Source organism: Podarcis muralis, chromosome 7 (assembly GCF_964188315.1).
Source record: "Podarcis muralis chromosome 7, rPodMur119.hap1.1, whole genome shotgun sequence".
Taxonomy (NCBI): Eukaryota; Metazoa; Chordata; class Lepidosauria; order Squamata; family Lacertidae; genus Podarcis; species Podarcis muralis.
Genome location: NC_135661.1, coordinates 74,115,996 through 74,138,390, shown reverse-complemented (window position 1 = coordinate 74,138,390; position 22,395 = coordinate 74,115,996). Strand labels below are relative to the sequence as shown.

Genomic DNA, 22,395 nt, shown 5'->3' with positions numbered 1-22,395 from the left:
GCTGAACTAACAGTAACTGAAAACTGGCACTCCTGACCACCAAGGGTACCTGAGCCTCCAGAGATAACCATCAGGTCAAGGAGTGCCCCAGAGATTCGTACCTGCTTCTTTAAGGGAAGTGTGTTGCGGGTTTATATTACATATACATAAACTGATCGAATATGCACAGCTTGTGGACCTAACATATAGAGAACAAGAAGAACACATGTTTAAAGAAGATCGGAAAATGTTTGTTGAATATATAGCGGGAAATCGTGTACACTTGAAAGCGCTGGCAGCATTAAGATAAAATTCAAAAGTGTAAACAAGTTTTGATGTATGTAATAATGGAATACTGAATGGTTTAATTTATGTAAAATATGCAGGGATTTATGATATGCAAAATGAACCATGGAAAGAGAAGAAAGGAAGTCATTGATATTTTAAGGATGTTTAAATGAGTATTCTAAATTGTAAAACAGAATATATATATATATATATATATACACACACACACACACACACACACACACACATATACACACACACACATTTCAAAACGCACGCATAAGTCCTAAAGAGGGCTAAGAATAAAGATGCAAAAAATGTACTGTACTAATAGCAATAGCAAGACAATCAGACACGGCCTTTCGGGCAGACGCTCAGCCCGCTCACAGCCAACCCGAAACTACAAATCCCAGCAGCCTGTGCGAAAGCGGAGTCTCTCTTTTTCTCCCCCTCCCTCTCCGGCTACACGTCCCGGCAGTTCTTGCGACACGGGACTACATCTCCCGGCGTGCCACGCGAGGGTGGGTGGAGCCCGGGAGGGAAGGCGCTGGAGTTGAAGTTCCGCGCAGGCAGCGGGAAAGAAGAAGCTGCAGCAGCTGTGGGAAGAGTTTCGTCGAGCCGCGGCTGTAGTCGGGATGGAATGGAGCAGCGGGGCGTCGCTGGCGCAGGAGCTCCGGCGCTGGGCGGCCGAGGAGATGCAGCTCCCGCCGGACAGAATCCCCTCCGAGAGTGCGGCCCGCCGGTGGGTGACATTCGGCCCTCTCCTGCCTCAGACCCGCCCCCGCCAGGCGGCTCCCTGGAATATATTTCAAAAACTCCAGCAAAGCGAGTACCTCTGAGCACGTGCAGAGTTCAGGGCCTTACGCCTCTGGTGACCCAGTTGCTGGGAATCTGGCGGGCAGGGGGCTGTTGCTTGCAGGTTTATTTTATTGCATGTAGAATTTGAAGGGACCCTTTTCTTTTGATCGAACCCACAACCCTGAGTCTTACGCTCCACCGGCTGAGCTATCCCACCTTTCCCTCCAAGCTCAAGGTGGCATACGCAGGTCTACCCCCACTCCGCCTCATTTAATCTCCACGACGACCCTGTGAGGTAGGTTAGGCTGAGAGGCAGTGTCTGGCCCAAAGCCAGATTCGGTGGGGATTTGAACCCAGGTCTCAAAGGTCTTAGTCCAGTACTCTAACCATTACACCATGCTGGCTCTCTGGTTTCCCACAGGCATCTGGTCGGCCACTGTGAGAACAGGATGTTACGCTAGGTGGGCCATAGGACTGATCCACCAGGGCTCTCCTCTTAGATTTACAGGACCTTCGTTGGCTTAAGTCTGCTCTCAGCCAGCAGGGAGGAGGATGGGGAGAAAACTAGAATAGGCTGAAACAAAATAAATCCTTCCAGTAGCACCTTAAAGGTAAAGGGACCCCTGACCATTAAGTCCAGTCGTGACCGACTCTAGGGTTGCGGCGCTCATCTCGCTTTATTGGCCGAGGGAGCCGGCATACAGCTTCTGGGTCATGTGGCCAGCATGACAGCCGCTTCTGGCGAACCAGAGCAGCGCACGGAAATGCCGTTTACCTTCCCGCCGGAGCGGTACCTATTTATCTACTTGCACTTTGACATGCTTTCGAACTGCTAGGTTGGCAGGAGCAAGGACCGAGCAACGGGAGCTCACACTGTCATGGGGATTCGAACCACCGACCTTCTGATCGGCAAGTCCTAGGCTCTGTGGTTTAACCCACAGCGCACCTTAGAGACCAACTAAGTTAGTTATTGGTATGAGCTTTCATGTCAATAACTAACTTAGTTGGTCTCTAAGGTGCTACTGGAAGGAATTTTTTTATTTTATTTTGTTTCGACTACGGTAGACCAACACGGCTACCTACCTGTAACTAGAATTGGCTGAGTCCACCTATCATTGACTCTGCTTCTGCCTGCTGTGGGTCTCCCTATTTTCCATTCTACCCGTCCTAATGGGGCTCTGGCTGCAATGCTTGGGCCTGATGGGTGTTAGAAGGCTGCACCTGTGACGTTTTCTTCCAACAATGTCTGTCTTAGAATTCCAGTCTCTTCTAAGCAGATTAATTCCACATTCCCCCCTGTTTAACCCAGTTGTGTACAGCAGAGATAAAAATTGTCCATCAGAATCTGAAACCTTACATAAAATGCCTGCTCAAACAAAAATAGTCCTTGCCAAGCACTGGACGTTCAGCAGGGAGGGGAGAGAGGCCTACTGAAACAGGCCCACGATTCTGAACGTGCAGGTGGGTCTGAGCCATGGGGGATTGCTAACAGCGCTTCCCGCAAAGACCTCCCTGGCCAGGCAGCGATATAACGAATCGAGTAGACCTTAAGGGATTCTGGTCCCAAGTTATTAAAGGCTTTGTAAATTAATCCAAGAGCCTAGAACTTTGCCCAGAAGCATATGGGCAGCAGTGGAGTTACATGCTGGTTGCATGTAACGGATTGTATGTTAGTCGCTCTGGAAGCCTTTATGCCTTATGAGTGGGATATAAATGCTTTCCATCCTTTCCCCTACTCTCTAGGATGTGCTCAGGTCAGTGTGCTGAGATCTGGAAATTCGTCATCCAGCATGTTCGCCACCAAAGGTAAGAAGCTAAATGGTTGTGTTCAGGAGAAGCACCGAGAGGCTGGCGAGTTAGAATTTGGCTTTTTGTTTTCCTCACAGTGGGGAGGTGGTAGATGTCGGCTGGACTTCATGCTGGCTTTGGCCGGAGGGAATTGGAGTCCAGCACACAACTTGAAGGGCCACAGGCTCCCTGTCTCTTGGGTGAAGCTAGCTGCCCACATCCAGCAATTCTTTGGCATGAGGAATTTTGCTACTCCTGGGATCCCGTTTGCATTCATGGGATGTCTTGGGAAGCAGATGGGCTGAAACAGCCAGCTTTTATTATTGGCTCTGTTCTCGTGCCTTTAACGCTAGGCTGAGATACTTAGAATTACAGAGTTGGAAGGGACACTGAGGGTCATCTAGTCCAACCCCCTGCAATGCAGGAATCTCAGCTAAAGCACCCAGGACTGGTGGCCATTCAACCTCTGCTTAGAAACCTCCAAGGAAGGAGAGTCCACAACCTCCCGAGGGAGTCTGTTCCACTGTCAAACAGCTCTTACTGTCAGAAAAGTATTCCTGATGTTTAGTCAGAATCTCCCTTCTTGTAACCTGAAGCCAATGGCACAAGTCCTACCCTCCAGAGCAAGAGAAAGCAAGCTTGCTCCATCTTCCATGTGACAGCCCTTAAGATATTTGAAGATGGCTATCGTATCTCCTCTCAGTCTCCACTTTTCCATGCTAAACATACTCAGTTCCTTCAATCATTCCTCATAAGGTTTGGTTTCCAGACCCTTGGTCACCTTTCTCTGCGCATGTTCCACTTTGAAACTGGGGTGACAGTATTTTTGGGCACAGAGATCAAGTAGTGGGGGATACAGTGCACTTCATTGACTTAATTTTTCTCTTTGTTGATACTATAGGACCGTAAAGAAGATCCGGGGCAACTTGCTATGGTATCCTTTTGGTGGGCATTTGCCTCCAGCGTTCCACACCTTCTTCTGCTAAGAGTTATCCCTCCTCTTTTTTTCACCCCTTGCAACAATGGTGTGGCGAGCAAAGTTCAGCAGTGGGCAAGTTCCTTTGCTGTTGTGCTGTAGCTCAGTGGTAGAGCATCTGCTTTGCACGCAGAAAGTCCCGGGTTCAATTCCTGGCATCTCCAGGTTGGGCTGGGAGAGGACCCTGCCAGAAACCCTGGAGAGCTGCTGCCAGTCAGAGTAGACAGTTCTGAGCTAGATAGCCCTATGGGCTGACTTGGTAACTTTCTGTGTTCCTCCCCTTTGTCTGCTTCTCCATGAAGGAGGAAGCAGCACCGGTTGGATTTCTGTAGTGTATTTCCTTTTTATAATCTGCCATTCCTCCAAGTGGATGCACAGTTCTTTCTACCACAGCAATCCTATGAGGGAGACTAGGCTGATTTCTGCCTGTGTTTGTTGTCATTTTGGCACCAGGATAGGACTTTTATACTTTTCCAAACCTTTGCATTTGTAATTGTTGGGGCTTTTTTGCCTTCAGTAGCCTGACATCCAAAAATTCAGCAGGTGAAGCTTTGCCCACTATTTATTTCATGCCAAGGATGTATTACCTGCTTAATTTGTATGCCTGGCTGTGGTTAAAAGAATAGCAGCAGAGGCACTCTTCCCCGCCCCCCCCAAAAAGAGGCAGCCCTACTCTAGAGAGCTGTAGAACAACCTTTCTGTAGAACAACCTTAGTGCCACTGCCTTCTTCATCAGTATTACTCCAAATGATGAACTTTTTCCTGTTTCCATACTTCTGTCTGAACACATTGCTTACATTTGCACCGCGGTTTACTGTGTTATAAGCAAGCCTAGCCTCTTGCTGAGCTCTCACGCCCCTTCTGCTCCCTTGCCACATCCATGAAAAGGGCTTTGGTGTTTCATGAATTGCAGCTTGGCATCTCATCCAGACCCAGCAAACTATGGTTGATCTTCACATACAATTTGTTTGAAAGACATCAAACCATGGTTTACAAAGCTGGCATTTTCAACACACCATTGTTAAGATCAACCACAGCTTAGGGTGTGGACGTAAGCATTGAATTGTGATTATTCATCAGAATCAGAAGCTTCCAGACTTTTTTAAAAAATGGCTATTTACCTCAAGGGATGGAAGTGGGAGCACACCTGCAGCAGAGAAAACTGGGTTCTGTGCTTGTTGGCTTCTTGTGACTTCTGGACATAGTTGTTGTAGCGACTAAAGAAAAATGGGAAACTGTTGGTTTTCTTAACCCGAACCTTTCATGTAGGTATCGGCAGATGGAGGAGACTGAGGTGAGAGATCCCTGGGAGGGATTTGGGTGTTGCTGCTTCTCCGTGTGGCTTGGGCTTTGTAATCTGTGGGGAGGGGGCTGCCTTTAGGATGTGGAGGGGGAGAACTTCGAGATAGAGGCCACATTCAAACCCTACGTTTGTGGGATAGTGGGGCGGGAGGAGGGTTGCCTTATGTCTGAGTATTGTGGGAAATGAGCTGTGAGTGAGCTTAAATGTGCCACGCAGAGTTCCACCCTAGCAGGGCTGGTGTTTTTCTCCCCAGGGCAAGCCCAGCAGTTCAGAATCGGAGAAGGAGCGCCGTAAGCAGCTGGTCCAAGACATCTCCCGCCTGCGGGGGGAGCTGCAGCAGCTGGACTTGCAGATTGAATCAGCACAGCATGAACTCGTGGCAGATGGTGAGTGGGAAGACATTGGCTCAACGGTCATAAGGACTAGAATCTTGAGTTGTTGTTTAAAAAAATTAAAAAGAGGCCAAAACTAATGCCTATTCTAGCACTTGTGACAATCCAGCACAGGGGATCTTTGTTGTTATTCTAGCACTTGTGCAGAGATCCCAAAGTCGCGTGGGAGTACCCACACGGCCCAATTTGTGATGCGCCCTTGCTCTCGTCTGGTCTCTCAGAGGTCGCCCTGGAGATGGCGCAGGAGGAGATCCGGGATGCCAAGCGCCGCAGCTTGCTGCTCAAGGCGTACTCTGCCCGCGTCGCAGCAGAGCATCAGCAACTGCAAGCGAGAGCGGCAAAAGTCGGAGGCCGCCTGGAGCAGCTGCAGGAGATGGAGAGGTACAGTCCCCCATTTCCAGTCTCTTGGATAGGCAGGGCACATTCGTCCAGAGTAGGGAACCAAGAGCTGAATGTGGCCCTCCCTGCCTGGCCCTTGGAACTCTTCTGAGGCCACGCCCCCTCTCTAGGCCACACCCCTCACGGGCCCCGGCTTTGCCCCCTCCTTGATTGCTTTTGCCTGGATGGAACTCTGATGACACCTCTCCCTTGCCCGGGTGGCGGATGAACAGTCGCTTTGCATAGCTTAGTGTACAAAGGTGAGATGTGCATTGGTTGCTCTGCCCACAATGGGCATGCAGGGAATGGTTGAGAGGTCTGCCCAGCCGCTGGAAGGGGTTCTCTCCGTTCTAATTTGTTCTCTGTAGGAAGGCCAGGACAGCGGTGGTGTTCAGCAAGAAAGCCCCGGAGCCTGGATTCCCCAGCTTGGAGCCGGAGGTTTTGGTGAGGACTGGTGGCTTGCTTGCGGGGAAGAGGGCAGAGTAGCTTCTTGCAAAGGTGTATTTACTTGAGATCAGGGAAATTGGGATTTCCAAGTACTTATTTACTTTGTAGTACTGGCTTAAGGACAGCTCTTTCTGGTCAAAGTGTACGTACCAATGTCTGGTTACTTATTGGCCGAAACCTTGATTCTGAAATCATAATCTTTCAATTTCTGGTGCTTATATCCCAACTTTTTCCCCTCTCCAAGGAGCTCAAGGCAGCATACATGGTTCTCTCCCTTATTTAATCCTCACAACGACCCTGCAAGGTAGGCTAGGCTGAGAGGCAGTGACTGCCCCCAAAGTCATCCTGTTCTCACAGCGGCCAACCGGATGCCTATGGGAAGCCTGCAAACAGGACCAGAACCCAACAGCACTCTTCCCTCCTGTGGTTTCCAGCATCTTGTATTCAGAAACATGTTGCTTCTGACAGTGGAAGTACCCAGTGTTTTCCTTCTCCAGGCATTTGTCTAATTCTCTGTTAAAGCCACACGAGTTGGTGGCCCTCATTGCATCCTGTGGGAATGAGTTCCATAGTTTAACTATGTGTGAAGATGTTATTTCTGTCCTGAATCTTCCAACATTCTAGCATCGGCTCTTGTGTTTGTGCACGAGTTCTAGCACGTGCCAAGGTTCTGCGGTATGAGACTAGACACAGTTTTCGGGGCACGTAATTCAGTAGATTGGAGGGCTGTTTTGGGTGTATGCGCTGTGGAAGCTCAGTCAAGCGGTTAAGCTCACCGCAGAAAACAGGCACTTAGCAGAGTTGTCTTTTTACTACGCCAACAACAACATGTACTACTGCACATACATACACTATTTATAGATGTTACGAGTAATCTCCTCTCTCTGAGCCCAGAGAGGGCTATTTCCTTCAAAGTCCATGCTTGTGTTAAAGTCCACAGCCGAGTCCTTGGTTCAGTTGCTTGCAGAGTCCTTCAACTTAATGAGTTCTCTGAAGTCTGCCGATTTTCCAACTTCTTCCTCAGATGATCTCTTCAAAAAATAGTCACTCAAATCCACAGTTTCATCATATAACCTTCAACAAGGCCTGCAATCCCCTACCACCACAACAACACACACAGCATGCTGTAACCTGAGTTTTTATATGCAAAGTTTCTCCCAAATCTGCCCCATAGCACAGATAACAGAGTTAGCCTGCCAGTGCATTGTGGCAAATGAGCCATCGTTTCTGCTGACTCATGGAGAATTAACCTGTTATCTGCATTTTTTAACAGGCTGGAGGTAGGTGTATTGGGGGGGGGGAACCTTAGCTGAGGTCTGTCTCTTGTTTCTCTCCAGCGAGATGTCCAGGAGGCCTGCCAGCTGCGCTTCCACTTCCTGAAGACCCTCTTTGAGCACAGCGTATCAGGGCATTTTCCGTAAGAGCCTATCTTCCACCCCTTTCCCACTTCCCTTACATTTGGCCCATGTTTTGTATACTTTCCTCCCATTAGCCTTGCATTGTAGACTTCTCCCTTGCTCCATGAGTGCCCAGCTTCCGGATTTCACATTGGGTATCTAGAAAATGATCCACAGTCTCTTTGGACGGCCCAACATAGCGCTGGCTAACCGAACTGGGACTCTGAGGTCTCTGCTGCAGTGCTAATCCTCCAATTTTTTAGATGGGGGTTGCTTTAGTGGGACTTTGCCTGCTTCTGCCAGGTTACCACTATCTCGTATGATTCTATGAGTTGTGATGGGCTGAACCTGGGATCTTCTAGAAGGAAAGCAGTTCATAATTCTACTCCCCCCACGAAATTCCTGCACTGGCTCCCCGTCTGCTTCCAGGCTTGGTCCAGTGCCATGGTGCTCCCTTTCTAAAGCCCTTACAGCTAAAGACCCTCTCCCCAATTCTACACCCACACAAGTTTGTCGTTTCCAAACACCTTAGGTCTTCAAACCATTTGGGAGTGCCCTTTCCCTTTTGGTATCCTTCCCCTTTGAAAAGCATCCTGGTCATTCTTACCTGTCCTTTTCTCCCTGCCTCCCCGAACAGGTTTGGGGGAACCTGCAGCCCTCCAGAGATGTTGCTGGATTATGCATGCTGGGGCTGATGGGAGTTGTAGTTCAGCCACATCCGGAGGGCCACAGGTTCCCTGCGCCTCCCCTTGAATTTCTAACACTCTCTCTTTTTTCCCTTTGGTGTCTCTCAGCAGCGGGATGAATGAGGAGCAGCTGAACCCTTCCTACCAGCACTGGCTGAGCGTTGTGGAGGTAGGACCACACATTGCAGAGCAGCGATGAGGAAGCCTGTTGCTTTGCTTGGACAGCCTGCTCTATGACTGCCTGTGAGCAGTCTCTTCTTTCTTTCTCTCTGTCTTTGAGGCCATCCTCACTACCTTTCCCTGTCTCCCCACAGAAAGTAGCTGGCTCCCACCCTCCTGCCCACATCCTTTCAGCCCTGGAGCACCTTGCCCTGCAGAACACACAGCAGCTGCAGGAGCTCACCACCAGCATCAACATTCCTAGGGATGTGGAAGCCCTCAAGTAGGTCCTGCCCTGGGGGAGAGGGGTGGCGGCGTTGGGTATCCTGGGCTAATGACACCACCCAGCACCCCCGGGCAACCTCTGGAGAGGTCCGGAGGGTGGCAACAGGAGAACGGGACTTTTCTGCAGTGGCTCTCCACTGGTAGAATGCGCTCCCCAGGGAGGCTCCCCTGGTGCCTTCATTTAGGTGCCAAGTGAAAATGTTCCTCTTTAATCAGACAGCCACAGATTGACAGCCAGTGTCGTGGAAGGCGGGATTATTGGGTTGTCTTTGTTTTCATTACGTATTTTCTGTTTTTGTGATGTTTATCTCGTGAACTGCCCTGAGACCTGGGGCGTATAGGGCAGTATGCAAATTTAATTAATTACTAAATAATAATAGTAATGAGGCACGGCCAGGGAAGGTTGTGACCTAGGGAGAGGAGGCATGGACTGGGGAGAAGGTCTGAGGTTCTTCACTGGCTCCCGGTTCAATTACCCGCAATGTTTCTCTGTGGGGAACTTAACCTGGCTGGCCCCAAACCAGCTATTTTTTACAGAAGCATCACTGTTCTTTGGCACCAGTAAGCCCACCAAGGCTCAGGGGAAGTGGTGGGGGTGGAGGGAAACGCACAATGTCAAGCAGTCGCTCAAAGTCAGAGTCTTCCCCTCGGTATCTGATGAGGCACTTCGGGGTCTACAGTTCTCTCCTTTCTGCCCCATGCTCAGGTTTCGCTATGATAACGCCCACCTGGAGGATGTGTCGGAGCCAATGAATGACCTGCCCTCTGTCCGGACCCTCATACAGGTGACAGCCCTTGTCGCTGCCTTGTGGCTGAATGTATAGCTATGGTTCACACATGGTCTGTTTTATCTCTCGTGAATAGGGCTGTCGAGCACCTACCTTGTCTGAGTTTCTGAATGAGTGCCGTTTCCAATGCAGCTTTTACTTCGGCCACTTCATACATTCAGTTCTTCACTGCTTGAAAGTGCTTGCGCTGCTATATTCGCTGTTGTGTGAATTCTGAGAGAGCTAACTAAAGACACCGGTTACCTGAAAACTTGTTCCCTTGGAAGTGTATAATTGATCTCTCCAAATTATTTTGGGCAGCAGGATTTAAGGCGGATCTGGTGATAAGGACATTGGAAGCTATGCTTCTGAGCATTATTCAAAGAGCTGGTGCTGACTTTTAAAGCCCTAAATGGCCTTGGCCCAGTATACCTGAAGGAGCGTCTCCACCCCCATCGTTCTGCCCGGACACTGAGGTCCAGCTCCAAGGGCCTTCTGGTGGTTCCCTCCCTACGAGAAGTGAAGTTACAGGGAACCAGGCAGAGGGCTTTCTTGGCAGTGGCACCCACCCTGTGGAACGCCCTCCCATCAGATGTCAAGGAAATAAACAACTCTCTGACTTTTAGAAGACATCTGAAAGACAGCCCTGTATAGGGAAGTTTTTAATGTGTGGTGTCTTACTGTGTTGGAAGCCGCCCAGAGTGGTTGGGGCAACCCAGGCAGGTGGATGGCATATAAATAAATTATTATTATTACTTATTAGCTACCTTCTACTGAGTCAGACCTTTGGTCCATCTAGTTCAGTTCAGGTCCATCTTTGTCAGCACTGTCATTTTCCATAGGAGGTGGGTGCCAAAAAAAGGGGGTGCTCATAGTCTTTGCTTTCCTCCTTTCTCACCTGGTGGGCAGGAGGGCTGGAGCAAGTGTGAGATGCTTTGTGTGGAGCAGATCCCTTTAAACGCCCAGGAGAGGAGCCTCTTGGCTCGGCTGGAAGCTGTCGTCCAGGAGATGCATAGCCTGCTGTCTGATGACTCGGAGCGCTCTATCCTGGCCAGGTGAGAAGATGGATCTTTCACTTGCGGTTCCTTCAGGGGAGACCATGAGCAGCAATGGAGCTGTGCATCTCACTTTTAAAAACAAAACTCTAAGCCGGTGTTTCCCAAAGTGGGCGATACCAGCCCCTGGGTAGCGTGGGTAGGGAGCCAGCGTGGTGTAGTGGTTAAGAGCGGTGGACCCGTAATCTGGTGGACCGGGTTCGATTCCCCGCTCCTCCACATGCAGCTGCTGGGTGACCTTGGGCCAGTCACACTTCTCTGAAGTCTCTCAGCCCCACTCACCTCACAGAGTGTTTGTTGTGGGGGAGGAAGGGAAAGGAGAATGTTAGCCGCTTTGAGACTCCTTCTGGTAGTGATAAAGCGGGATATCAAATCCAAACTCTTCTGAGGAAGGGGCAGTAGTCTGGAAAGATCCAGGGAAGGGGGCGGTATGCTGGAACTATCAGGGGGGCAGTAGTAGCCTTGGGTGCAATTGGGGGGGGTGTTGAATAAAAATAAGGGCAGTGGAAGCAAACGGGGAGAGACCTATAAATAAGTGCACTGTGTGAGCAGACACGTGTCAGGGATTCTCTTCCCCCTTTTTCTCATCCTGCCTCCCATCCCAGAGCTGCGTTTGAGCTGGAGCTCCGGGCCGTGCGGTTGAGGGGATACAGAGACGGACTTCTGCAGGGCTGCCGGGAGCTGGAAGAGGCGGTGAGGACCCGGCACGAGGAACTGCAGGCTGTGCAAGCTAAACGCCAGAGCATCCTGGACTTCCGCCACCTGGTGGTGAGTGTGTGGAAGGGAAGATAAATATTTGAGGGGGGAAGAGTTGTGCGGGTCTCGGGATCATAGGTGTGTGGAGTTGGAAGGGGACCCCCAGGGTCATCTAGTCCCACCCCCCGCCATGCAGGAATCTCTTGCCCAATGTGGAACTTGAACCCACGACCCTGAGATGAACAGCCGGCATTCTCTACCAACTGAGCTATCCCAGCAATAGATCCAGAGAGTCTGAGGCGTAGGGTCAAAAGCCTTGAGACAATACTGCTTAGAAGCCATTTTGGCATGTAAGCAGGATATGAATGAATAATAATAATTTATTATGTATACCCCGCCCATCTGGCTGGGCTTCCCCAGCCACTTTGGGGGGCTTTCAGCAAAACATTAAAATACAGTAATGCATCAAACATTAAAAGCTTCCCTAAGCAGGGCTGGTTATACAGAAGGATGTCAGCTTCTAGGTTAGGAAGAGCCAATCTTGTTTCTCTCTCTCCACCCCCCGTTCCCCCCTCATAAATATAATGGACTACAATACCCATCATCCCTGGCCACAGGCCATGTTGATTGGTTGGTGGGGCCTCTGGCAACATTTGGCAGGTGCTATATTGGAGGAGGTTGTTAAAAGCCCCCTCTTTCCCTTTTCAGAGTTCCCTGTGAAGTGGAATGGTTTCTTTAAACCACTCTGGGAATTTTAGCTCCGTGAGGGTCTCCTGACAACTCCCAGCCCCCTTAACAAACTTCAGCTTCCAGAATGCTTTGGGGGAAGCTGTGACTGAAGTGGTGCCATACTGCTTTTACTGGATGATGTGAATGTGGCCTTGTGTGTGTGTGCCTATGCCATTAGGAGAGGCTTTGGGAGAAGGGGATGCCTTGTACAGTCTTTTGAAAAGTAGCTCCTTAATCTCCCTTCTCTGCCTCCTTCCTACAGAATGAGAAACAGCAGCACATCCGGGCGCTCATCAAAGGAACGTCGTATCTTAAATCACAGCTTCGCAAGGACCAGGCAGAGGCAAGATCTGAGGCTCCCTTTCACCTCTACACGGATATATTTATGGCCCGGGGTGGCAATGTGCCAGAATCTGTTGCTTAGAAGTCGAGAAATAATAATAATAATAATAATAATAATAATAATAATAATAATAATTAATAATTAATAATTAATAATAATTTTTTACAATAATAATAAAAAAGCCAATTTAAAATACAGGTTAAAATATAATTTAAAATGCAGCCTCATTTTAATAGTAGCCCATAGATCAAAACCATAAGGGGAGGGAAATATAAGGGTCAGACTGAGTCCAAACCAAAGGCCAGGAGGAGCAGCTCTGTCTTGCAGGCCCTGCGGAAAAATGTCAAGTCCCATAGGGCCCTAGTCTCTTGTGACAGAGCGTTCCACCAAGTTGGGGGCAGTACTGAAAAGACCCTGACCCTAGCTGAGACCAATCTAACCACCTTGCAACTTGGGACCTCCAAGGTGTTGTCATTTGTGGACCTTAAGGTCCTCCGTGGGGCATATCAGGAGAGGCGGTCCCATAGGTACGTGGGTCCTAGGCCACATGAAGTCTGGCTATGTAGAAAGGGGGGCATGCTAGATGTTGGGGTCAGGCTAAGGGGCAGCAGCAGATTTTGAGAGGGCGAGTGTGGACTACCAGCTCCCATCAGCCCCTTGCAACATTAGTCAAGGCTAATGGGATTTGTAGCCCAACGTGGTGACCTCCATTCAGGACCAGGGAGTACTCCACACCTGCTTGGCCCCTGTCTCCCCAAAACCAGTACTTCTGTCTTGTCAGGATTCAACCTCAATCCGTTAGCCGCCATCCATCCTCCAACCTCCTCCGGACATACTGCCACTAGAGTTGTTCTTGACCCAAGTGGGGCTCTGCAACGTTGAGGACTAGAAACTTTCAAAATAAATATTACAAAAAGTGCAGCGAGGAGACCTGGGATTCCATGTTCTGCACCTGGAAGCAGAGGCATCTTTGTGACCATGCTGGTTTTTCTTTTATGTCTCTCCATCAGATCCAAGACTTCATTGAAAAGAAACTGCTGCCTCAAGAGCCATTGGTGAAGGGAGCAGCAGAGCAACTGGAGGACAGGGTGGACCGCGAGGTTCGGCAGTTTGGGACCATCGCTCTGCCTTGCCTGCTGCGCCGCGATCTCCCTGCGTGAGTCCTCCTGCTCCCCTCCCCATGGATGAGCAACGCTGTGGGCTCTAGAAACAGGAGAGCCCCACATTGGGTAGCAAGAGACCTACTTCTAAGTTTCTCATTTTTAAAAGAGCAACGTCACGCTTTGGCCATGCCTCCCGAAATCGTTGAAGCTGGAGAACTGGCTGCAAGTAAGAGTAGCCTTCCCTGATCCAGGTGCTCCCCAGATGCTGTTGAACTGCAACTGGCCATGAGCCACACTAGAGTTGAGACAGCAGGGTGGGCAAGGCTGCTAAAGACTTTTGCTGGTTGGAGGCGGATGGTTAATTGGTCCTGGCTCCTCCTGCGATGCTCAAAGCCGGAATATATTGGCCGAAACAAGTACGAATAGTTAAACTGTATTCAAATGAGATTGGTGTGGGTTTCAGGTCTTGTCCTTCTTTGATGCATAATCTAGAGGGTGGTTAATTTATATTTTAAGCCCGACGGCGCTTAGAGCTGTGTGTATCCCATGGCCCCATCTGCACTACACATTTGAAGCAGTATCATGCCACTTTAAATTGCCGTGCCTTCCCCCAGAGAATCCTGGGAACTGTAAAGGGCGCCAAGAGTTTCTTGGGAGTCCCTTACTCTCCTGCCAGAGGTACAATTCCCAGAGTGGTTTAACAATCAGGGAACTCTGGGAATCGTGGCTCTGTGCGGGGCAGAGGGCTCTCCTAACAACTCTTGCTGGCCTTTACATTTCCCAGGATTCTTTGGGGGGAAGCCGTAAAAGATTCAAAGTGGTACGATACTGCTTTAAATGTGTATAGCGTGGACTGGGTCCATGTTCATACCTCAAGCAAGCACACAGATGTGTGTGCATTGGGATCAGAATGCATCCTCCATCTTTGATTTGAAGACAAGGCGTGGGGTGGAGAGGAAATTGTGAGCCCTTCTTTCTGACACACACACACCCCCAAAAAATATTTCAGGTCTCAGCGAATCCCCGCCCATGAGCTTTCTATCCACCGCCTGAGCCGAACAGCGCCAGCCGTGTACCAGCCCTTCCTCAATGTGTGCCAGGGAGTTGCTTTCCCTCTCTACAAGGTGAGTGCCTCTCTGCTGCGGGCTTGGTTTATATCTAGGTGGGGTGTGGGGAGGAAGCTAACTGGGTTGGATCACTTGAAATAACTTTTTCTCCCCCCCCCCCTCACCTCCCCCCAATAGTCCAGTGGTAGAGCCCATGCAGGAAGTCCTAAGTTCACCTTTTTGCTTATAGCAGGACAGCAGGCACTCACCTGTGACACTCCAGCTTTTGCTAGACTGCTACTCCCATCATCCCCAGCCACCATGGCCCAGAGCAGGGGTCTGCAACCCGCGTCTCCGGAGCCGCATGTGGCTCTTTTACATCTTTGCCACGGCTCCGGGGCGGATACTAGTGAGGGGAGGAGGCGCATTGTGCGCCCCGACACTCCTCACTGTGGCGGGCGCTGTACTGGCTGTGATGTCACATGGGGGCGGGGCGTGCATTAGTCACGCACCGTCCCGACGTCACCTTCCCGCCCGCTGTCAGATCGCGGCTCCGGAGATATTGCAAAGTTTTTTGCAGATAAAATCGCTCAGATTCGGGAAGAAGTAGACTCCACCGTGGGGAGCAGGGCCGGGGCGGGAGAGTGCTAGAGTTCTGTCTAGTCAAGTTGAGTGGGATCAATTCCAATCTGTTACCTCCGAGGATGTGGACAGGCTGCTTGGACGAGTGAAACCAACCACCTGTCTCCTGGATCCTTGCCCATCCTGGCTTATAAAAGCTAGCCGGGAAGGACTGGGCAATGGGCTTCGTGGGGTGGTGAATGCTTCCCTCCGTGAGGGAGCCTTCCCAGACCCGCTGAAAGAGGCGGTTATTAAACCGCTTCTTAAAAAACCATCTTTAGATGCGGCCACGATGGCCAACTATCGCCCAGTCTCAAATCTTCCATTCCTGGGCAAGGTGATTGAGCGAGCGGTTGCCGAACAACTCCAGGCACGCCTGGAAGAAGCGGACCATTTGGATCCCTTCCAGTCGGGATTCAGGCCTCATCATGGGACTGAAACTGCCTTGGTCGCACTGGTTGATGATCTCCGGCGGGCTAGGGACAAAGGTGAGAGCTGTTTCCTAGTTCTGCTGGATCTCTCAGCGGCGTTTGATACCATCGACCATAGCATCCTTCTGGACCGTCTTGAGGGGCTGGGAGCTGGGGGCACTGTTATACAGTGGTTCCGCTCCTTCCTCCTGGGCCGTGTTCAGAAAGTGGTGGTGGGGGATGAGTGTTCAGACCCCTGGGCTCTCACTTGTGGGGTGCCTCAGGGTTCTGTCCTCTCCCCCATGCTTTTCAACATTTACATGCAGCCGCTGGGAGAGATCATCAGGAGGTTTGGGCTGGGTGTTCATCAGTATGCGGATGATACCCAGCTCTACCTCTCTTTTAAATCAGAACCAGTGAAGGCGGTGAAGGTCCTGTGTGAGTGTCTGGAGGCGGTTGGAGGATGGATGGCGGCTAACAGATTGAGGTTGAATCCTGACAAGACAGAAGTACTGTTTTTGGGGGACAGGAGGCGGGCAGGTGTGGAGGATTCCCTGGTCCTGAATGGGGTAACTGTGCCCCTGAAGGACCAGGTGCGCAGCCTGGGAGTCATTTTGGACTCACAGCTGTCCATGGAGGCACAGGTCAAATCCGTGTCCAGGGCAGCTGTTTACCAGCTCCATCTGGTACGTAGGCTGAGACCCTATCTGCCTGCGGACTGTCTCGCCAGAGTGGTGCATGCTCTGGTTATCTCCCGCTTGGACTACTGCAATGCACTCTACGTGGGGCTACCTTTGAAGGTGACTCGGAAACTACAACTAATCCAGAATGCGGCAGCTAGACTGGTGACTGGGAGCGGCCGCCGAGACCATATAACACCGGTCTTGAAAGACCTGCATTGGCTCCCAGTACGTTTCCGAGCACAATTCAAAGTGTTGGTGCTGACCTTTAAAGCCCTAAACGGCCTCGGTCCAGTATACCTGAAGGAGCGTCTCCACCCCCATCATTCTGCCCGGACGCTGAGGTCCAGCGCCGAGGGCCTTCTGGCGGTTCCCTCATTGCGAGAAGCAAAGCTACAGGGAACCAGGCAGAGGGCCTTCTCGGTAGTGGCGCCCGCCCTGTGGAACGCCCTTCCAGCAGATGTCAAAGTGATAAATAACTACCTGACATTCAAGAGACACCTTAAGGCAGCCCTGTTCAGGGAAGTTTTTAACATGTGATATTTTATTGTATTTTTGGTTTTTATGGAAGCCGCCCAGAGTGGCTGGGGAGGCCCAGCCAGATGGGCGGGGTATAAATAATAAATTATTATTATTATTATTATTATTTGTTTTAAATGTCGCAATGGTTTTGCGGCTCCCAGTTGTTGTTTTTTCTTCAGAAACAGGTCCAAGTGGCTCTTTTTGTCTTAAAGGTTGCAGACCTTGCACCAGGCCCAGAGGGTCAGGGATGGTGGGAGCTGTAGTCCAGTAGCTTCTGGAGGGCCTCAGGTTAGCTGTCTCTATGTTAAAATGATCAGGAAACAGGTGGTGGGAGTCATACTTCATGGACAAATAGCCTGGCCTGGTGCAAGGTGGCTTCCCCATGTTCCTGGGATCCCACACAGCCTTTTTTGCAGGCTCCATTTCTAGCAAAAAAAAATGTGTTCTAGCGGCTTCACATATTATGCAGAAGCTGACATAATTACCATGGCCTGTCTGTGAAAGCAGAGAACTCTGGGCGACCCCAGTTCCGTGAAGTGTGCATTTGTATTCTGTATGCACCTTTAGGTATGCCCTACTTTATAGAATGCAGGTGGCGCTGTGGGTTAAACCACAGAGCCTAGGACTTGCTGATCAGAAGGTCGGCAGTTCGAATCCCCGCGACAGGGTGAGCTAACGTTGCTTGGTCCCTGCTCCTGCCAACCTAGCAGTTCGAAAGCATGTCAAAGTGCAAGTAGATAAATAGGTACCGCTCCGGCGGGAAGGTAAACAGCGTTTCCGTGTGCTGCTCTGGTTCGCCAGAAGTGGCTTAGTCATGCTGGCCACATGACCCGGAAGCTGTACACCAGCTCCCTCGGCCAGTAAAGCGAGATGAGCACCGCAACCCCAGAGTCGGCCATGACTGCACCTAATGGTCAGGGGTCCCTTTACCTTTACCTTTTTACTTTATAGAACAGGACAGAATTTTGTTGGATTTGTCCATCGCTAAGGCTGGGCGATAACTGGTTTTCAACATCGTGACAGATCACCTGCTAAACATTGCGATATACTGATATGTCACAATGTCTGAAATAATGTAGAGGCATTGGCTGGCTTCACAGTTTCTCCCCACATTGTGTGTGCGTTATCCAAAAATCGCATCATGGTTTGCAATACATTGCCAGGTCAAAAATTGTGAAGCTGATATCATACCGATTTTGACTTCAAACTGGTTTTGGGCGATATATCAGTATATCGCCCAGCCATATCCATCACCCGTATCAAGAGAACAAAATGCAGTTCATTGCCACATCAAACAAAACGTCTGTTTCTTGGGTGAAATCACTGGAAATTAAACATGAAGCTTTATTTTAAATAGGGCTGCTGCTTGTCAAAATGACTCAGTACCCTTAACTCCGAACCTTTACCAGTGGTCTAAAATCCGCCCTAGATCCCTTTTTCTAAAATGGGAGACCTTCCTGTGTTGCTCTCCAGCATCTTGTGTTGATGTCTGCTGTGCCCTGTGCTCCATCATTCCTCTCTGTCTCCAGGCCCCGGAGGAGCTGCTTGTGCACACTACAGAGCTGAAGAAGATGCTCGTGCTCCTGCGTGCCCAACTTGGCTCAAAGCAGAGGGCACTGGGAAGCCTGCAGCGCCAGCTGGATAACTCCCCGGAGCCAGATGCGCAGGGTGAGTCGGCCTTAGCGTGGCACCTCTTGGAGAAGGGAGCCGTGGCTTGTGGGTGAAGCATCTGCATGTAAAGGTCCCAGCTTCAGTCCCCAGCATCTTTGGTTAGGGCTGGGAATATCCACTTTCTGAAAGAGCCCCTGCCAAGTCAGTGCAAACCAGGCAAGGGTGTGTGTGTGTGTGTGTGTGTGTGTGTGTGTTTTCCCCCTAGCCTGAGGGCCACATTCCCTTCTAGGCAAGCTTTTGAAGGCCATGTGCCAGTTGTGGGTGGGGCCAGAAGCACAAGTGGGCGGAGCAACAGGTGAGGAGAATAATACTAATTATTATTATTATTATTATTATTATTATTATTATTATTATTATTTATTTATTTGTACCCTGCCCATCTGGCTGGGTTTCCCCAGCCATTCTGGGCAGCTTCCAACAAAGATGAAAAATACATTAAAATGTTATCCTTTGTACAATAGGCTGGTTTCTACACACACACACACACCCTCTGTACAGTGGTACCTCAGGTTAAGTACTTAATTTGTTCCGGAGGTCCGTTCTTAACCTGAAACTGTTCTTAACCTGAAGCACCACTTTAGCTAATGGGGCCTCCTGCTGCTGCCACGCCGCCGGAGCACGATATCTGATCTCATCCTGAAGCAAAGTTCTTAACCTGAGGTAATATTTCTGAGTTCAGGCTGTAACCTGAAGCGTATGTAACCCGAGGTACCACTGTATTCTGCATTCAAGCAAGAGGCAATATTAGAGTTCCTGCCAAGCCAAAACACTGGAATAGGCCTAGTTTCCTCACCTGTGGCCCTCCACCAATGGCTCAACCAATACCCAGCAATGTTCTTTCTCAGGAACACTGGAAAATACCTTATATGCCACTGGTTTTCAACCAGTGTGCCGTGGCACACCAAGGTGCTGCAAGCAGCAGGGGCTACTTTGGTGGCTGCCCGGAGGACTCTTAAGGAGAGGGAAGAGGAGGCCGAGGGAACACTCCACAAGGGAGGGATGAGGGGCTACCGGCTCTGCAGACAAGGGGTGACATAGCTGGACTTCTGAGGCTCAGAGCATGTTTCCCCACAGAGGAGCCGCAGAAAGAATGTGGTTGGTCAAGGGAGCCGTGGACTCAAAAAGGTTGAAAACCTCTGTCTTATGCTAACTCCAGGAATACACTTCGTTCCGTTCTGTGCTAGGCTTCATTGGTGCAAGCAGGGAGTTGCTACTACCATACTATTTCAAAAATGCATTTTTAGTTTCCGTTTTTGCGTATGATGTGGACTAACCCCGAGGCCACCCACAGGTTGTGGGAGGTAAAAAACCTCCGTACATAGTTGCTGCTTGATACTCAGCGAGTTCTTCCCAAATCTCCCTCTCCGCCCCTCTCTGTCCCCAGCTCTCGTGCGGGAGGTGCAGAGCCACGATGAGGAGCAGGTCCGTGAACTGCTGCCCCGGATCCAGCGCATGACGGATCAGTGCCGGTGTCGTATTGAGCGTTGGCAGGAGGTACAGGCTGTTGTGGACGCCTGGTAAGTGGAGGGAGGTTGGCAAGCCATTGTGGGATATATTCCTGAGCCTAGTCCCTTCCGGATGCAGTTGGGACCACAACTCCCATCATCCCTGGCTGTTGCCCATGCTGCTTGGGGCTGATGGGAGTTGGTGAACTCAACATGGCATCTACCTATGGATTAGGGCAGCCTTACTCAAACATGGGCCCCATCATCCGTGAGGAATAATGTGTGGGTAGTGGGCGATAGGGACATGGTGGGTGCTGTGGGTTAAACCACAGAGCCTAGGACTTGCTGATTAGAAGGTCAGCGGGTCAAATCCCCGCGACGGGGTGAGCTCCCGTTGCTCGGTCCCTGCTCCTGCCAACCTAGCGGTTCGAAAGTACGTCAAAGTGCAGGTAGATAAATAGGTACCACTCTGGCGGGAAGGTAAATGGCGTTTCCATGCGTTGCTCTGGTTTGCCAGAAGCGGCTTAGTCATGCTGGCCACATGACCCGGAAGCTGTATGCCGGCTCCCTTGGCCAATAAAGTGAGATGAGCACCGCAACCCCAGAGTCGGTCACAACTGGACCTAATGGTCAGGGGTCCCTTTACCTTACTGGGCAGTAGATATAGGACACAATATAGAATTTAACCTCTGGGAAAAACTCTGGAAAAGTGATTTGAAGTTCACAGCATGTTATTCTTTGAAGGAGAACTACTTGACAATGATTTACAGATGGTGTTTAACTCCGAGTAGGCTTGCTAAGATGTATAAAGTGCTGGAGATGCAAAGAGGTGGAGGAAACGTTCTTCATATGTGGTGGACTTGTAAGAGGGTAAAAGAGTATTGGAAAATGATCCATCATTAATTGAAAAAAAGTTTAAAAGTACTTCCCCCCCCAAAATCAGAGTCCTTTCTGTTGGGGATAATTCAGACTGAAATTCCAAGGTATTAAAAAAAGGTTATTTATGTATGCTACTACTGTAGCCCGTGTTTTGTTAGCCCAAAAATGGAAAACGAGCGAGGCCCCAACCAAAGAAGAATGGCAACTCAAGTTGACAGAATATTCACAGCTTGCAGACTTAACATATAGAATAAGAGAACAAGAACATACGTTTAGAGAAGATTGGAAAACGTTTACTGAATATGTTTAGATGGATGTAATAATGGAATACTGAATAGTATAGCTTTTGTAAAATGGTATAGCTTTTGTAAAATGTGCAGGGATTTAGGATATGTAAAATGAACCATAGAAAGACAAGGGAAGTCATTAATATTTTAAAATGTAAAATGATGTAAAAATGAGTGCTTTAAATTGTAAAACAGAAACACACACACACACACACACACACACACACACACACACACACACATACACAGTGGTACCTCAGGTTAAGAACTTAATTCGTTCTGGAGGTCCGTTCTTAACCTGAAACTGTTCTTAACCTGAAGCACCACTTGAGCTAACGGGGCCTCCCGCTGCCGCCGTGCGATTTCTGTTCTCATCCTGAAGCAAAGTTCTTAACCCGAGGTCCTATTTCTGGGTTAGCGGAGTCTGTAACCTGAAGCGTCTGTAACCCGAGGTACCACTATATATGGAATAATGTGTGGATGGTCCAGTATCCACCCAAATGCAATGGCATGTTGTGGGATGCACCTGCAAAATAAACCCCACAGTCTGGAGGAGCCCTAGTTGACAGGGATTTCTGCCTTCACCCTTAAAAAAGAGAAAGAAATTGGTGCACAGGACCCATCAGCTCTGAGATTCTTGGGGAGGTTTTTGGAGGGGGGGTCAGGTGGGGGGGTCCTTCAAAAAACTAGTGCAGCTGCCACTCTGAAACACCCTCTCTGTTTTCCCTCTTCCAGGTGGGAGCAACCCGCGCAGTTTGTACTCCCCACCGAGCGCCGCCTTGGCTTCACCCTGCAGCAGTGGTTGGAGCGCTGGACCCTGGCTGCCAGAGCTCTGCAACAGAAGCAGCAGCAGCAACACCAGCAGCAGAGCTGGGTCTGAGACCAGTGTGGGAGAGTGCTGGGTCTTTGTGTGAAAATGACACACACAGACACACACACCCCACTTGCTGGAATATAGGTATCTAAGCCTATCTGCGCTCATTACTGAAGGGGCACGGCATAGGTCAGGTTGCTCTGGGGAGGAACCTAAGAGCGGTGTGTGTATCTGTCTGTCTGTCTGTCTCTCTCTCTCTCTCTCTCTCTCTCTCTCTCTCTCACACACACACACACACACACACACACACACACACACCAGCATCCTTTCTTACTGTAAGTTACGATTTGATAAGTAGAATGTGCCTTCGTATTTTCTAATTCTTTGGAATAAATCTTACTGCATCAAAATGTGCCTTCATATTTTCCAGTTCTTTGGACTGAATCAAAAT

At 49.8% G+C, this 22,395-nt stretch overlaps 1 protein-coding gene and 1 non-coding gene across 3 annotated transcripts; both read left to right on the top strand.

Moving 5' to 3' along the window:
• Window positions 1-789: 789 nt before the first annotated feature.
• On the top strand, window positions 790-22,354 carry HAUS5 (HAUS augmin like complex subunit 5). 2 transcript variants are annotated; one of them, XM_028742589.2, is made up of 19 exons: window positions 790-1,009; window positions 2,809-2,871; window positions 3,755-3,787; window positions 5,099-5,123; window positions 5,386-5,518; window positions 5,746-5,905; window positions 6,271-6,346; window positions 7,687-7,766; window positions 8,541-8,601; window positions 8,747-8,874; window positions 9,583-9,661; window positions 10,553-10,698; window positions 11,304-11,466; window positions 12,386-12,466; window positions 13,477-13,622; window positions 14,579-14,693; window positions 18,378-18,516; window positions 19,904-20,036; window positions 21,866-22,354. In XM_028742589.2, the coding sequence occupies exons 1-19, from the start codon at window positions 903-905 to the stop codon at window positions 22,008-22,010; spliced, it is 2,013 nt and encodes a 670-aa protein (XP_028598422.2). In that variant the 5' UTR covers window positions 790-902; the 3' UTR covers window positions 22,011-22,354. The 2 variants fall into 2 exon arrangements, with proteins under 2 accessions (XP_028598422.2, XP_077788249.1); XM_077932123.1 differs by lacking the exon at window positions 790-1,009 and having other exon boundaries at window positions 3,755-3,790; window positions 5,098-5,123.
• Window positions 3,925-3,993, top strand: TRNAA-UGC (transfer RNA alanine (anticodon UGC)). The gene has a single exon. It is a non-coding gene; the product is annotated as a tRNA-Ala (tRNA).
• Window positions 22,355-22,395: the final 41 nt, after the last annotated feature.